Genomic DNA, 17,637 nt, shown 5'->3' with positions numbered 1-17,637 from the left:
GAGCGGAGCGGAGCGCCCGCCGCCGCGCAGCCGGGCCGGCTCCAGCGGCTCGGTCCCCCGCCGCCCTCACCTTGGCGTCCGGCGGCAGGATCAGCACCTGGCTGTTCTCCTCCTCCTTCTTCGCCGCCTCCTTCTGCGCCAACGCAGAGTTGAACGACACCTTCACCATGGCCGCTCCTCGACGCCCCGCACGCAGGAGAAGGGAGGACGAGAAGAGCCCGAGCTGGCGGAGCTTCGAGGGCTGCCTCCTGCCTTGTCGCCCCCCGCCCCTCGCTGCCGCCTCGCCGCGACTGCCGCCCCCGTCCCCTTGTCAGGCGGCGGCGGAGGAGGAGGAGAGGCGGGCCGCGGCCTGCGGCGGGGCGGGGAGAGGAGGAGGCGGTGCCTGAGAGGGCGGGCGGGAAGGGGAGAGGTGGGGGCGGCGGGGTCTCGCCCTCCGTCCGCCCGACCCGGCGCGGTGTGGTGCGGTGAGGGGGCCGCGGGGCCGGCGCGGTGCCCCCCGCAGCTCCTCTTTGGGTGGCCGAGGGCTGCGTCCCCCGTGGGCCGCCTCTCTGCCGGTGCTTGGCTGTGCCCCCGGGCGGCTTCGCCTGCGGCGGCCTGGTGCCCCCACCCTGGTCTCGGCGGGGAGCCCCGCGGGGGCCCGTCCCCCTTAGCCCCGGGCCCAGCTCCTCCGCAAGGCCTTCGGGGAAGGACCGCGCTTCGCCCCGGGCTCGGCGGCGGCCCGGCGGGCCCTGGCACGCTGCTGAGCTTGCTGGGTTGCGGCCTTGCATGGGGATGCCAGCTTCCCCGGGGGGCCAGGGGTGGCACAAGCGGTTTGGTTCACCGGGTGCAGTGTCTGCATTTCTCGGGTTGCCATTTTAAATAGATTTTTATTAAAAGAACATTTATGGGTGTTACAGTTGGGAAGAAAATAAAAAAATGCTATATAGGCAGCGTGAAGGTGAAGTCCACCAGTTGTTAAACTCCTCGGGAAGGATATGAGGAGTACCGGGAAAGTGGAGGTGTGACCTTCTCCCTTCCTCCCCGATGCAGTGGGTGTAAGAAGTCAAGCGAACCCAACACACTATCCCGAGTAGGGTGCTCGTCAGTAAAACTAAGCGATGCACACAGTTGTGTTGTAGATACAGTTATAGTCTGCTCCAAGAAGGATTTCATTTTCGTGACTTGCCTGGGTAGAGTTGATTCCCTGGCAAGAGCTTGGCGGAGTGATGTTTCTGTCACTCTCAGTAAGATACCTGGCAAGCAAAATGCAGTCCTTGAGTCAGCAGCTGCTGACTTCGGCAAAATCTGGTCTTTCTTTCTAGGGCATTAGATGGCACCACGACTGAATTGTCCTTATGCTATGCGCCTGGTCATCTGTGTCCTTTAAAATTGTTGACCCAAAATGGATGACAGAAAAGCTAACTTAACCTGGTTCATGCTATCATCCTAAAGTATTTTCACCTAAAGATCTATGGATAAATTAAGGATCTTTTTTCCTGATAAAGATATAAAATGCACAAAGCAAACCATGATAATTTTACATGGTCTCAAGATAAAACAGCTGATGGTACAATTTGCACCCAAGACTGCAAATTGCGCCAGTATTCCAAGAATTCAGTCCACCTACCTTAAGTTTCAACAGAGGTTAACTGAATCATTTGCAGATATTTCATAAAGTATAAAAAGCCATGGGTGCCAAGGAAGACAGAATACAGAGATTTCTCTAGGCACTTTCCGCCCATATTTGGTATGATCCTGGAGGTTTTGCTTTAGTAGGAACTTTCATAAAAAGTATTTTTGAGCATTCTACATGAAAGCTGTAAAGTACTTTAATGAGGCTATCATAAGCTACAGTTTCCCAGGCTACTACTATTGATTTTTAATTTTTTTATTGTAAGTGGGACTTTTATTGTCCCACTCCCAGATTGAGAAATGCACCGGGTCACACCTCTGCTCCCATTTCAGTGGGAATCTGAGCAGGCGCATTGTGTATTCAGGACAATATTTAGCATGCAAAAGCTGCAGTTCTGAGTTTTGTTTTGCTTTGTTCTCCTTAATGACATCTTCAGATATTCCTCACAGAAAGATGGGTATGCAAAAGACAGTCAAGGCTAAGGCATGGCATTTTATTATCTATGTCAAAGTATATCTAACTCTTTCCCCAGGCAGCATACACTCTTATCTTTCCAGATCAAATATGCTCTGTCTGCTTCTTGAATCGTGTTTACAAATCATGGCAACTTACCGCAGCTGGATTAGAGCAGCACCTTACAGTGTTGCCACTTCTGACCTTTTGATCAGTGAGAATTTAGGATGTTTGGGGTTCTATCTATTAGGGAACAGAGTAAGAATAAAGCACCAGCAGAACCTCTCAGCTTACTTCCAAACTGTGCTTTGCTTCTACATGCTTGCTTTCAGGCTGTGGTTTCGCAGGCAGCTGAGCCGATCGGATGGCTCCGTTCCTCCGAAAGGAAATCTTGCCTCATCTTCTTCCTCCTCTCGCCCTTCATCTTCCTCCTCATCTCACCCTTCATACTCCCCTCCTTCCACCAGCAATCCCACTCAGTGTCTGTGCTACATGTGACCCATGCGTGAGCCAATTCAATTCCTAAATCCAGCAGAAAATTATCCATTTTTTTCTGTGTTAGTTTTCTGCTGGGTTCGTGAGTTACGTCAGTTCAGAGAGATACAAGGACCAATACCAGCATAAACAGTGGGCCTGTGAGGCGAAGAACGGGGGCGGGGCGGAGGTGTGGAGGAAGGCCTCCCCACTTCTGCATAGATACAAGTATTACATCTCTCAAAACCATAGCCTCGGTTTTTCTCAGGCAAGTAGGTGCATCTCAGTTTATATCCGGACGACTTTCTTGTTCTGTCTCACATTTCTGCCCCTTCTCTCTCACGTACAAGGCTTCAGTTCCTTCAGTCCTTTATCGGATCTCGGGACCCCCCCTAGGAACAGATGACCTATGCTGTTTAGATCTGTGTGTTTGTGTCCTTGGGCAGAGGTTTTCCATTGTTTCAGCTGACACTAAAAAGGGGGCATCTCACTGATTCCTTGTTTACCCTCAGTGGAAAATGGCTATTACATCCATCAGGACTGGGAGTTGCTCTCTCTTTCCGATGCCTCTCTTAAAATGCCACGATGCTCCAAGCCGTACCATCTAAAATTCAAAACCAGCCTATGTGCTCTCTCTTACACCAGGATCGTAAGTTCCTAATGCCTGTACTAGACAATCTGTGGATTCAAACACATAAAACTGCGGGAGTTTTAAATAACAATACTGTCTTCCAACAAAGGACACTATTTTGAGGTGAGGAGAATGTAGTTGTTTTTTAAGGTTTCTTTTATAAAGCTTCTAAATGCAACTGAATGTGCAAAGTTCCATATGGTGTCATGGTATTTTTTCACTGTTTCTTCTACTCCTCATTTCTCGTTAACTGCATGACATTTTGATATGGTGTGTCTTACTCCTCCCTCAACCACTCTTCCCAGTTTTATGTCTATATCTATCTATCTACCTATCCCTGTCTAACCATGTATATCATTCTCATTTCTTGGGGCAGGGGGAGGGAGGAGACAAGCAAAAGTTGTTTCTATGACAGACATTTCTTCAGCTTGCTTTCTTAGCCAGAAGATGAAATCCATTTACACTTTTTCAAGGCTTTTCACACCACGGCTCTTCCTCTCTGCCCTGTTCTGCCTTCCACCCCCCTTCTTCTCCTCACAGCCCCCTCAGCTCCACCTGAGAGAAGTCTCATCCGCCAGATTCTTACCCAAATGGCCTGCAAAAAACTTGCTGTTACACTGTCCCTTTTGCACGATCCCTGAATTTATTTGCAAGGACTTGTACTCAGAGTAGGCTTAATCTTAGATATGTTAGTACACAGGTAAGACTAGCAGTTTTACTTGTATAATTCCGGTGACAAAACCCTGTACTGGGAATACCACTTCATCAGCAAAAGGATTTTTTTTGCCATTGCCTGATGTGTTGATCTGGGAATTTTTTTTCCAGATTGTTTGTTTTGGTTAGATGGGGGAATATGGCAGTGGCAGCATTTTTTTAGTTTTGTCCTGAGTTAAATCTGCTGCCACCTCCAAATCTACCTATCCTGTAACAGCTCAAAACAAAAAAACCAATGTAAATTCCTGATGGTTAAAGTAGAAGGGAAAAGACAGCACTTACTATTGTAAATAGGATAGGATAGGAAAGAAAACATATCAGAAGGCATATGAGTCTGTGTATCGGCCTTTATATTCTTCTTAATATCCCAGAGCCCGCTGAAGTCGGCAAACCAGTGGTACATAAATCTTTGCTATTCTTTAGCTTGCAGATGGTTGGGTTTGCAGACTGTTGGTGTTCTCTCATATTTTGGGACCCAACCATTATAGCAGAATCCCCAATTTTTATTAGTCTCTAGGCAGTATTGTAATCTAAATCTAATAAACCATAATTTTCACAATCTGTCTAAAATGTAGCCTCTACAACAAAGCATGAAATAAGCTTAACGAATCTATTTCAACTTGGCTTGTGCCTCCCGGCACCTCAGTCATCCCTGCTGTGAATAAAGCCCATTAGAGTGCATAAGTGGCACCACAGCAATGAATTATGCCATAATCCATCAAGCTGCTTTGCATGGCCAGCTTCTGCGCCCACGTGGAACCCCAGGGTCCACCAAGACACAGCAGCTTGCCTGACTGGGTCTGTAGTTTGTCTGGTGGGAAATTACCATATGCAACATGCAGAAACGTACCTCCGTGTACAGTACCCAGTTGCATGCCCTTAATTTCAAAGAATTGTTTGCAACGAGCTAGATCTTCCCTTGTTTGAAGGCAGTGGAAGGACTCTCATGCTCTTCTCTTAAAGCTGATCTGTGCTGAGGTTCAATGCAAATGTTTTTACTTCAGTTCTAACTGGGTGTTATCTATTAAGTGCCAGACTGCAAGAAGGCAACCTTTATATTAATTTATCAACATTTTATTTGCTCATTAAGTATCAATGATTTGGCCAATACTGAAGAAGACTCAAAGACTATTGCTGCCCCAGGGATTTTATAATCTAAATCAGATACAGAAAGAAAAAATTCTCTGGGAAGCTAAGGACATAGAATAACTTTGAAGGCTCACTCTCTTTCCCCTTAAGCTCTTTTCCTTCTCTCATTTCCGTTCACATAAATAAAAATTGTGTGCAAGCCCTTGTCCTCTAGTATCCTAGCAGCTGCTACCTTCTCCTTACCGGCCCAACAAATGTCATTTTCCCCCTTTTTATACATTAAATACATGCTGCAAATATCTTTTGTCTTTTAGGCTTTATTGAGCTGATATTATCACTCCTTTTTGCTTTGTCCATTAGCACCCAAGACTGCCAGAACTGTCGGGTGCAGGTGATTAATTTACCCCAGGACACCTGCTTTAGGAGGTTAAAGACTAATTCAGCTTGCTCCATTACAATATATCCTAGCATAGAGTGTCATAGTCTCAATTTTCTGTTTGGGCCTCAGGAGTTTTTTGTACCTGTCCTTTTGAATCTCCTTTTCTGCTGCATCAAACGCAAACTTCCTCACTTGACCTGGCTGGCGTGTGTCCCTGTCTATATTGGTCATTAGATCTCATGGCTGGTCCTACAGATCATTACTGGTGCAAACTTTCTTGTCTTTGGCCCTGGGTCACCCACACATGGAAGGAACTATCCTGTCCATCAAAAACCATAATATTGCTCAAGTTATTTGTGTTCATAGCCCAACAGAAGAATCACTTTTGTGGCAGCTGGGTCACCCCAGATTTGCACAGTTGCCCTCCAGATCACTAAGATCTTGCACATTTGCACTTAACTCTATAGTTTCTCTCTTCCTTGGGGCAAACAGTGTGTATACAGAGGAGAAGATGAAGCCAGGCCAGAAGCACTGAATCTGCTGGATGGACCCACACTCCGTGAGACCCTACTACTACTGTTCCTTTGGGGTCCTGGGACTCAGGATACAGCCTCCTGTGCACCGATGAGAGCTCTGCTGAGGTGAAGTGATAGGCTGTTCACCTCATTAGTCCAAATCATCTTACCATTGCTCTGCACCCTTGTTTTCACCACTTTTCCCCCCATTTGCTGTATACGCTATGTTCCCATGGCTCTTCTGGACCTGTAATTGTCTTTTCATAGACCCTGTGTAAGTGTGAGCATGCACACGGTGCTTTCTGCAAGGAGCTAACTAGCCCAGTGCCCCTAGGCACTCTTGTGGTACAAACCATTCAGACAGCATCCTTGCTGTTCGTTTGGGGGTTTGAAGCAAGCAGGGGGGTGGAATGTCAGCGGTGTGGGATTGGAACAAAATTCTCATTTACCAAATTTGTCAACATTTCTATTAGTCAAGGTCTTTTGGTTTTTTTTCCTCCCTAAAGCTTTTGTTGGCTTTGTTGATTTTCAAATCTCTTCTTTGCTTACCAGCATTTGGCAAAAAAGTAAGGAACTGACCTTTCCAGCCTGATGCTGTAAGATTAATTCTACCTAGCAACTATTGGTTTTTAGGATAAACTTCTGCAAAGCTGCATGAGTTACACAATAGAAAGCATGGAAGGCTCTATCCTGTTTGAACAGATTTCAATGTGGTTGGCTCACAACGCTGCTCAGAGAACAGCAAACGATGTCTTGTGTTGAAGGGTTAATTTCTCTGCTAGCTGCTCTGCCACACCTAAGACAAACTTTCTTCCCAAACAGCAGGAGTCAGAGGCTGCACTCAGACGTGCCTGTTTAAAGCATCACCTGATACCTTCAGAAGTTTCGTGTTACACCGAATTTTGGACAACTGCATGTATCTGCTACAGTGGCACCCCCATTGCTTCCTATGAGTCAGGCCTTGGTGTGGTCATAGATAAACTGGATCCAAGAGTAAAATTCTTCTTTTTTTATTACTCACTTGGCTTGGTGGATGCGCTTGCACAGGCTCAGCTCTGAGCCGCTCACCGTTCAGCTGCACAATCCCTGGAGCTGCCTCCAGGGAAGCGGCCGGAGCTCGCTGGTGGGGGAGGGAGGGGAAGGAGCAGTGAAAGGGCTCCTTGTAGGCAGCAGCCCACAGTCGCTTTGCTTTAGATGTAATACGAAACCTCGCTCTTCATGTCGGAACAACTGACATTGTCAGCCTGGTAATGAAGATGTTGGGGGGGGCGGGGTGTAAAGTGGCCCAGATGCTGAAATCTCTGTGTTCATCAGTTCTTCTTCTCCCTGCTTTTCCTGGCAGGCAGGGCGTCCTGGAAAGACAGAAGGAGCAGCAGCATAAATTAAGAGGGGCTGCAGGAGAATACTGCTAACAGAGGATGGGATCCACCACTTGTCCCATGGCAGTAGTCAGAGGTATTCCTACATCTGCATTTAAGATAAATTTGTTTTTAAGATGCTTGGACATTTAGTTACCTTTCTACTCAATTTGCAGACTTGTAAAGTAGCCCATCCCATTTAGTATATTTTTAAAAACATCTGTACATTCAATAAGATCACCTGGCTTAATAAGAACAAGGCAAGATTTCCCCAGGAATGTTCTGGCATGAGGGAGATTTTCTTCGTGATATGGTAATTCTAGTAAAGCAGAGCAATAAACATGCATCCCCAGCCTATGACTTGTTCGCATCATACAGCCCAGACTTTCCAGTATTGCTCACAATTTCAAGAAAAGAAAAGAAAGGAAAAGAGAGGAGAGGAGAGGAGAGGAGAGGAGAGGAGAGGAGAGGAGAGGCGAGGCGAGGCGAGGCGAGGCGAGGTGAGGCGAGGCGAGGCGAGGAGAGGAGAGGAGAGGAGAGAAAAAAGTTAAAACCATGGGTTATAATGAGAGCAGAATTTGGAGTGGGCTGCAGCATACTGCTTGTTAAGTATTGTCCCTAGGCCAAAGAGAGGTAGGTATCTATCTGGCAATAATTTAAACCTGTTTTAAAACTTCCTTCAGGAAAATTTACTAAAAGACCACCTTCTCAAATCCTGAATGGATTTGTGGAAAGATGTTTACACCCCAGAAAGCCTCAGCTTTTAACCGATTACAGAGACAAAAAAATCAGTAACATGCAATCTGTCCCCAACATTTTTCTCTTCGGGATTATTTAAAGCTATAGAGCTAACAAATCGAGTTTCCTTTATATTTTCAAGGCTGGTTAGTGGGGTAGTGATATGATTATGAGGATGAAACACTGAAGAAGCTGAAAGAAATGGAAGAAATATTTCCTAGTTTCTCAGGAAATCCCTGTGGTCTGTTGTTATGAACTTCTCTGTATCCAACATAATACAGCATTGACTGCACCAGCACAGGGTGGTGTGGCAAGGTGACTATCTACTTGTTCAGGATGGCTCAGACTCTGCACTAGGGAGATAAATGATGCAGGAAAAAGAAAGGTAATGGTAATTTGTAAGGAAATGCCAAGACTCAGAGAGAAAACCGTAGTCTCAATCTAAGAAAAATTCTCAACTATCTCCTCTGGGGAGGGTTAGACAAAAAAAAAAATCTGTCTTCCTACCTGTGACATCATTCTGTAGTTACTGAAGTCAAGAGCAATATTCCCATTGACTGAAGATGTGCAATTATGAGTCTTGACTGCCTTAGAGATAAATCATCCATCTTCACTCTGCTAAAAAAGGACCTTACAATCTCCTTTCAAGATTAATAAAATTTATGTACCAAGAAACACCTGGCCATTTCTGGAAGCAACAGAGAAGAATACAAAGGTTTTTGCACAAATTGCATCACTCAGATGATTTGACAAGAAGCCATCGCCAGTCAGAGGCATGGGTCAATGTTTTTACATATGTACCTTGCCAGCAAACCAGTTAGTTTTCCTTCAGTCTTAAATAATTCATAGCACAAGAATTAGATTCCTAAATAATACTGCCCTTTCTGCGTGGAAACCATTTTAAAAATAGGTTAAAAATAGAAAACTTTATGAACAATAAATTTACAATTAATAGATTGTAAATGGAAACATAGTATTTAACTGGTCATCTGCAATCAAATCGGAGGCTACTTGTATATTGGTGAATATCTCTACAATCATGCAGTTTGCCACAGAAGCAAGATCCTAATATGAAAACCATGGATCATTTCCATTGCCTTTTCTCCAGTAAGACTGACATTTGCTTTCAATAAAGAATCGTCTGAGTAAAGACAATAGAAGCAGGTCCCATATTTGGAAAACAAGAACAAACACAAATAAATACAACCAGGAACCATGGAGAAGGAGCCAAAAATAAATAAACCGGAGGAAAAAAGGCAAGATAAATAGACAGTTTAATGAGACTGGGAGTGTGGAGATTAAGAAAATTTTCATGCTAGTTTTAAACCCAAATTAAGAAGAAAGTGATAAGTATTTTATAAAAAAATGTTTTGGCATATCACGATTTCCTCAATATCCAGGGGGCTATTGCCTTGTTTTGGTTTAGGAGGCCTGAAGAGATGTTCTTCAGTGTGAAAACATCTTTGAATAAATCACATTATCACATTTGCTAGACTCTGTGTTTTCTCCTCTGTTTTGTACAAGTTATGGGCTGAGTTTGAGAGCCCTACAATTGGCCTCCTGATACCTCTGTCTTCTCTAAAGCAGTAACTTCTGAACACAGTTTCCATTTATTTCTCGAGTTTCGGGGAGTATTCTTGGCACGAGTGGGCAGAACTCTCTTGATTTTGGTAAATATTTAATAATGAAGAAGGAAGAAAACATGAAGAGGGTACAGAGCCTTTTCCCTATGTTTATCAGAACTACAGTCTTAGGCACTTTTCTAAGTGTATACTGAACCAAAAATCCATTAAGGACACACATTAACACCTTCCACGATAACAGTGCCCATCCATCCTTCTGTTTGTCCTTTCAATACAGCTGGGACACACCCACGCTGCATAATTTCTCTCCCCGACAGAAAAAAAAAACCATAACAATAGTGGGGGAATGGGTATGAACCCAGCCCTGAAGGTAGGGAGGGAAGGAGGTGAGGGGAGCCTGAACTGAAAAGAAAAAAAGAGCATAAAGTCCTTAGCATAAGGAAATTAGGGTCAACTGAGCCATGAGTAGGAAAAATGAGAGGAAGGCAAAATCCTTGCACTGGGTAGGAGGGTAGATGGCAAGCGAAAATGGTATGGACAGAGAGCTCTTGGTGTGGGAAGAGAATGGGGATCCTAGCAGAAAAACGGGTACACTGGTGTGTGTGTCTCTGTGGAGGATGGGAAGTGGGCATGATTATGGTACTTTTTAAGTAGGGAGCAGGTAAAGAAGGACACTGAGCCACCAGCAAGGTAGTAAAATAATGACTGTGTGATGTCTTAGGTGTAAAACATGGGCGCAAGGGAACCCTAAAACTGAAATGGGAGGTGTCACATAGGGAGGTTTTTTGTGTACAGTGTGAAAGGTGGCTTTAAAAAGAACAAATTTCACAGATTCATAGAGTGAGGCAAGACAAACGGGGATTCCAATCAAGCTGGGTGTTCCCAGAAACTGGCTCCTCTGAGGCCCCTTTGCTTTGTCATAAATTCTGCCACATTACCTTAAGGTGACTGGGGACAGGAACCTGCTGTCCTCAAAGGGCTCTTCAGTCACTGGGGTGGGAACAGTTTTCAGGCAGACCCTCATGGAGGAAAGTTAACCCTAGCCACTTCCACAGCCATCACAAACATGAACTTGCCTCCTGGCTGTCCGTCTCCTCCAGGGAACGATGTGTCACTTTGGAAAAGGGTGGGCAAGGATGCACTCTGCTAGGGCAGCGCATCCTGATTGCCTAAACAGCAATTTTTTATGAGTGATGGCAAGTTTTGTTCAGTCTGTGCAGCACTTGGGGAGTGCATTCACGCAACAATAGAATGAACAGATGCTAAAAAGACAGTTTACAGGGAGCAATTTCTCAGTAGTCCACCAAACCAGTAACCCTACACGTATGGCCTGTCCATCCATACTCCAGTATGCCCCATTTTTATCTCTCTGACAATGTAGAAGCATTACTATCTTTTCAAGTTTCTTTTGCAATGTTACATTATTTTCACACAACAGTTTGTATATTTTTCTAATCTAACACATTCAGTTTGGGTATATACAACTGTTACTAAAACACATCCTGAACTGCACAGCTTCAGACAGCTTTCTCGCCACCACAGAGCAACCACCAAATACTCAGCGACACGGGATCTTTTTTTAACACTGTGGTTCTAACCACTGACTTCATCTAACAGGTTCATATCTGCCTCGGGAAGCACCAGCACAGGAGCAAGACTATGCTCTCAGTACCACCTCAAGCTGGCTGTTTTGTGCTTGGGGAGAGACATAGGAAACACAGATCTGGCTGGGAAATTTTACTACCTGTATGTGCTACAGGCAGAGGCTGCCCATTTGGGGGTGAAGCAGGGGTGGTAGGTTTGAGAGGCCTGTTATGGTGTGGCTACAGCACTTTCATAGGCCTAGGGCACAAAAGTCCTCTGCAGGAGCCCTTGAGAGGGAGACACACTATAGTCCCAAAAATTAATGACAAGTCAAGGAAATAGTTTTCATTCCCCATCCCTGCAGATTTTGCTGCTCTGAGTATAATTTTATGCTCATTTAGAATCATACAGGTTGGAAAAGACCTCTAAGATCATCATGTCCAACCGTCAACCCAACACCACCATGCCCTCTACACCATGTCCCTAAGGGCCTCATCTACACGTCTTTTAAATACCTCCAGGGATGGTGACTCAACCACTTCCCTGGGCAGCCTGTTCCAAGGCCTGACCACTGTTTCAGTAAAGAAATTTCTCCTAATGTTCAATCTAAACCTCCCTTGGCGCAACTTGAGGCCATTTCCTCTTGTCCTATCGCTAGTTACTTGGGAGAAGAGACCAACCCCCACCTCACTACAACCTCCTTTCAGGTAGTTGTAAAGCGTGATGAGGTCTCCCCTCAGCCTCCTCTTCTCCAGACTAAACAACCCCAGTTCCCTCAGCCGCTCCTCATAAGACTTGTGCTCCAGGCCCTTCACCAGCTTCGTTGCCCTCCTCTGGACAAGCTCCAGCACCTCCATGTCCTTCTTGTAGTGAGGGGCCCAAAACTGAACACAGGATTCGAGGTGTGGCCTCACCAGTGCCGAGTACAGGGGCACGATCATCTCCCTACTCCTGCTGGCCACGCTATTTCTGATACAGGCCAGGATGCCGTTGGCCTTCTTGGCCACCTGGGCACACTGCTGGCTCATGTTCAGCCGGCTGTCAATCAGCACCCCCAGGTCCTTTTCCTCTGGGCAGCTTTCCAGCCACTCTTCCCCAAGCCTGTAGCGTTGCCTGGGGTTGTTGTGGCCGAAGTGCAGGACCCGGCACTTGGCCTTGTTGAACCTCATACAGTTGGCCTCGGCCCATCGATCCAGCCTGTCCAGGTCCCTCTGCAGAGCTTCCTACCCTCCAGCAGATCAACACTCCCGCCCAGCTTGGTGTCGTCTGCAAACTTACTGAGGGAGCACTCGATCCCCTCATCCAGATCATTGATAAAGATATTGAACAGGACTGGCCCCAGCACTGAGCCCTGGGGAACACCGCTCGTGACCGGCCGCCAACTGGATTTAACTCCGTTCACCACAACTCTCTGGGCTCGGCTCCAGCCAGTTTTTTACCCAGCGACGAGTGCACCTGTCTAGGCCGTGAGCCACCAGCTTCTCTAGGAGAATGCTGTGGGAGACAGTGTCAAAGGCCTTACTGAAGTCCAAGTAGACCACATCCACTGCCTTTCCCTCATCCACTAGGCGGGTCACTTGGTCATAGAAGGAGATCAGGTTGGTCAAGCAGGACCTGCCTTCCATGAACCCGTGCTGTCTGGGCCTGATCCCCTGGTTGTCCCAGACATGGCTCGTGGGCACCCTCAAAACCAACCGCTCCATGATCTTCCCCGGCACCGAGGTCAGGCTGACCGGTCTGTAGTTCCCCGGATCCTCCCTCCGGCCCTTCTTATAGATGGGAGTCACATTGGCGAGCCTCCAGTCGTCCGGGACCTCCCCAGTTAACCAGGACTGCTGGTAAATGATGGAGAGCGGCTCGGCAAGCTCCTCCGCCAGCTCCCTCAGTACCCTCGGGTGGATCCCACCCGGCCCCATAGACTTGTGAATGTCCAGGTGGCGCAGCAGGTCATTAACTTCATCCTCTTGAATTATGGGGGGTTTATCCTGCTCGTCGTCCATGTCTTCCAGCTCAGGGGGCTGAGTACCCTGAGGATAACCGCTCTGACTACTAAAGACTGAGGCAAAGAAGGCGTTGAGTACCTCAGCCTTTTCCTCGTCCTTGGTGGCAACATTCCCCCCCGCATCCAATAGAGGATGGAGATTCTCCTTGGCTCTCCTTTTGTCATTAACATACTTATAAAAGCATTTTTTGTTGTCTCTCACAACAGTGGCCAGGTTGAGTTCTAGCCGGGCTTTTGCCTTTCTAATTTCCTCTCTGCACGACCTAACGCGATCCCTGTACTCTTCTTGAGTTGCCTGCCCCTTTTTCCACAAGTGATAAACTCTCCTTTTTTTCCTGAGTCCCAGCCAGAGCTCCCCGTTCAGCCAGGCCGGTCGCCTTCCCCGCCCGTTCTCCTTGCGGCACATGGGGACAGCCCGCTCCTGCGCCTTTAAGACTTCCTTCTTGAAGAACGTCCAGCCTTCCTGGACCCCTTTGCCCTTCAGGGCTGTCTCCCAAGGACCCTCTCGACCAATGTCCTGAGCAGGCCAAAGTCCGCCCTCCAGAAGTCCATGGTAGCGGTTTTGCTGGCCCCCCTCTTTACTTCACCAAGTATCGAAAATTCTACCATTTCATGGTCGCTAAGCCCAAGCCGGCCTCCAACCACCACATCTCCCACCAGCCCTTCTCTGTTCGTGAACAGCAGGTCAAGCGAGGCATCTCCCCTGGTGGGCTCGCTTACCAGCTGTGTCAGGAAGTTATCCTCCACACACTCCAGGAACCTCCTCGACTGTTTCCTCTCTGCCGTGTGGTATTTCCAGCAGACGTCTGGAAAGTTGAAGTCCCCCACGAGAACAAGGGCTAGCGACTGGGAGACTCCTGCCAGCCTCTGGTAGAATATTTCATCTGCCTCCTCGTCCTGGCTAGGTGGTCTATAACAGACCCCCAGCAGGATATCTGCCTTGTTGGCCTTCCCCCTCATCCTTACCCACAAGCATTCCACCTCGTCATCACTACCATTGAGCTCTAGACAGTCGAAGCATTCCCTAACATACAGGGCTACTCCACCGCCTCTCCTTCCTCGCCTGTCCCTTCTGAAGAGCTTATAGCCATCCATTGCAGCACTCCAATTGTGCGACTCATCCCACCATGTTTCCGTGATGGCGACTAAGTCATAGCTACCCCGCTGCACAATGGCTTCCAGCTCCTCCTGTTTGCCGCCCATGCTGCGTGCATTGGTATAGATGCACTTGAGCTGGGCTGCCGATTTCTCCCCCGACAATGGCGTGCGGTCCCTAGGCTCTTCTCTAGTGAGCCTGGTTTTATCCCCGTCCCCCTTCGAACCTAGTTTAAAGCCCTCTCGATGAGCCCCACCAACTCATACGCGAGAATCCTTTTCCCCCTGCGAGACAGCTGAACTCCGTCCATTGCCAGCAGGCCCGGTGCCGTGTAAAGCTCCCCGTGGTCAAAGAAGCCAAAATTCTGTCGATGGCAGGGGGAGTAGGATTACACAAAATATGATTAAATATTAGAAATGGAGAATAGCAATTAGGTTCAATCAGATTGCGTGCATTTTTAGAAACCTGAAGCGATGGACACAGGACACCATAGTGCTATGTGCTGTACGGACACAAGACAGAAGGTCCCTACCTCTCAGGACTGAGCAGTTAAGCTTAAAACTGGAGACAACAGAGCAGAACAAACCAGACAAGACAACTCAGGCATCATGACAGACCTGCATGACAGTCTAAGCACTGTTGTAAGGTCTTCTCAAAAAGGATAGTTTTGAGGAATGTAATGAAGTACACAAGGGACAGTGTAAGGTGACAAGCTTACTGATGTTTCTGGAGAAAGTCTTCCCGGGAGAAAGATGTGGGGTGCAGAAGGCATGGAGATCTCTGTCTAACTGAGCCATGGCATTAGCAGATTCAGTGCATACGTTTGTTACGGCTGTGTAGCGTCTTTGAAGGACACCTGAACTAGCTTTTTGTTGGCCTAATCAGTTCAACTGATACAAAAAGTGGTTGGATGGAGGGAAGAGGGAGGAAAGAGAAAGAAGAAAAGCCACATCTGCTGTATAATGAGAGCCAGGCCATGGGCTGGTTGGAAATGTGGAGTGTATTGCAAGTACATGCTACTCCCCACTTCGAAGCAATCCCATTTTTTTTGTCTCTGGCTGAGATCAAGGCTGGATGGGGAGAGGGAAATGGACCTTTGCAGAATTTCAGTGTTTTGCCTGTCTTGTGACCAGGCATATATGTAGCTCTGAATCTGAATAGTGTCAGTCAACAGAGTAGGATGTGTCAGTAAATTCCCCCCTGGAAGTGCTTTTATTCAAAGCTGTGCAAGTTCTTGCATGGCACACACTGACTTGATGCTGAGTGGCTCTGTGGTAAATGAAGCATTTTGCATCTCCAACTTGGGACATGGCAGAAAATAAACAGGTTGTCTACTTAGAAAAAAATTTAACCTTGTGCAGGAAGGAAGGACATTCTGAGCAGTCCTTTCACAATATCTCCAGGCAAAGAAGGGACCTGTTTTTGTCCCTTAACACTTTTCCCCTCAGAGCTGGAAGCCAGCCTTGACCCATGGGAGCCCCTTTTAGGCTCCAGCTGTTGATTAAGCTTGGATGGACTCTTCCCTCCCAGTTTTCTTGGGATGCCATGATTGGCAACCACATGTTTATTGCCCACTTACTATGAAAAGGGCAAAGACTGCTCATTGCGGGGAGATGCTTGTGAGCTAGAGGTGATATGTGAAGTACAAAAGAACTAACAAAATATGTTTACATAGCACATACAGAGTATGCAAAATTTTTGACTGTCCCAGATGGATCACCTTGAAGCAATTTCCTGATGTAAATTAGCTCCCCTTGAAACATCCCAGAAAAAATGCCAGTCTGCTGCAGGGAAACTGAAATAGTTCTCATAGATGAAGAGTAATAATGGAAATACAAACTGAAAAAAACCTGTGATCTATAGGTGACTATCAGGGACAGGAAAAATGTGGCTATATAGAGATGTTATAGATGAACTGATCACAGGAAGGAAATTTGTTGGTTTCTAAGATTTACTATCACAAGTTGCTTTCTAAAAAGGAGAGTTTAAATTGCACAGCATATTATTTTGCAACTGTAATATGAATATGTAATACCATAGTATCCAGAGTGGTTCTGTAGCAGCAAACAAACAGAAATGAGGGAAAGAATGATCCTGGAATAAGATCAAAACCCTGAGTCAAAAAAAATGTGCCCTAGTCCCATATTTGCCAGGAAGTTCCTTTATCTGGACCCCAACGCTAATGGGAGTTTTTCACCCTACGTATCTACTATTGTTGGTAACAGGCAATGTGGGGGTACTATGGGTTTCAAGGTGTGTCCCTCCTCGTCCTTCCCCTTCCCTGTCCTCACTCCTGTTGTGATCCTGTGCCTGTCCAGATGGAGACCAGTTGGAGTATACTGTAGATCCTTCTTTTCCCATACAACTGAATTTCCTTCCAGTGGAAACCAGGATGCAGGGAGGGGAAAAAACTGCACATCAGAACCTTATCTGCATATGCAGTTACAATGTGGCCAGGGTACATTTTGGGAACTGAAAAGTCTCTGGTGCCACAATTTTAGACACACCCAGAGGGTACAAGTTGCCTGATAACAGCTTTCAAAAATTAGGGATTAAACTGTGTTTCTTACTGCCCTCCTCTGTAAAATGGGAATAATACTTTACAGCAAAGCAAGGAATGCCAACAACGTCAGCTCTTTTCGTGATCAGACGAGCGCACTGAGAGAATAATTATTTGTCTGTAAGCACTTGATTCGCAGGTGGCTTCAAAATTATCAACAAAAGGTTGTGTTAATATAGATGTTCTGCACACCTAAATGTTAAATGGTTGCTGTTACAATTAAAAGGGCAAAGGAAGTCTATGGAAAATTGATAGGTAAATGTCTCCCTGAGATTTCTGTTAATTAAAGCATGTAATTTATTAAAACAAAACAAAACAAAACACAACACAGTGAACTGATTCAAGACCATCTGTCCATAGTAATTATAAGTATATATTGCTAGTATTTCATCACTCGAGTAATAACCATAGTTAAACAAGCAATTTGAAAGAAAGATAAACCCATCAAACATAAGTTCTTTGTGTGAGCAAAATGAGGACCCTAGTCCTCAGTCAGGACTGGGCCTCTAGATGCTTTGACAATATAAAAAAAAATCAATAAGGAAAGGGAATGAAAAGTAATTGAGGACTAAATAGCAGGTTTTAACCCATGTTTAAAACCGTTGACTAATATGCATCTATGACTAAGGAAAACAATATATTGACTTCTCAAGTACACAAGTTTTGCCCTTTTTAAACAGTATTTTTTTTTTTTTACTCTTCCTCCATAGACTTTTATCAGAAGCAGAATAAACAATAATCAAAATATGCACTGGAATGTTTTCCTTTGGGGAAAAAAAAAAAAAAAGAAAGAAAAGCATCTTTCTCCTATGACAGTGTCTGAATTTTAATGTAAAATGCATTCTGAGC

The 17,637-nt window shown here is 46.0% G+C and overlaps 1 protein-coding gene across 2 annotated transcripts in view; it reads right to left on the bottom strand.

The window, feature by feature from the left end:
* The window catches only part of ITM2B (integral membrane protein 2B), a 28,299-nt gene extending 27,759 nt beyond the window's left edge, over window positions 1-540 (bottom strand). The window contains exon 1 of one of the 2 annotated variants that reach the window (XM_075139601.1): window positions 71-540. In XM_075139601.1, coding sequence (XP_074995702.1) covers window positions 71-169 — 99 coding nt within the window. In that variant the 5' untranslated portion in view covers window positions 170-540. The remainder of the gene's footprint in view (window positions 1-70) is intronic. The other variant, XM_075139602.1, reaches the window with a different exon arrangement.
* Window positions 541-17,637: the final 17,097 nt, after the last annotated feature.

This window comes from Calonectris borealis, chromosome 1 (assembly GCF_964195595.1).
Source record: "Calonectris borealis chromosome 1, bCalBor7.hap1.2, whole genome shotgun sequence".
NCBI classification, from domain to species: domain Eukaryota; kingdom Metazoa; phylum Chordata; class Aves; order Procellariiformes; family Procellariidae; genus Calonectris; species Calonectris borealis.
Note: the sequence above shows the minus strand (reverse complement) of the source record. Positions and strands in the feature narration are given on the sequence as shown.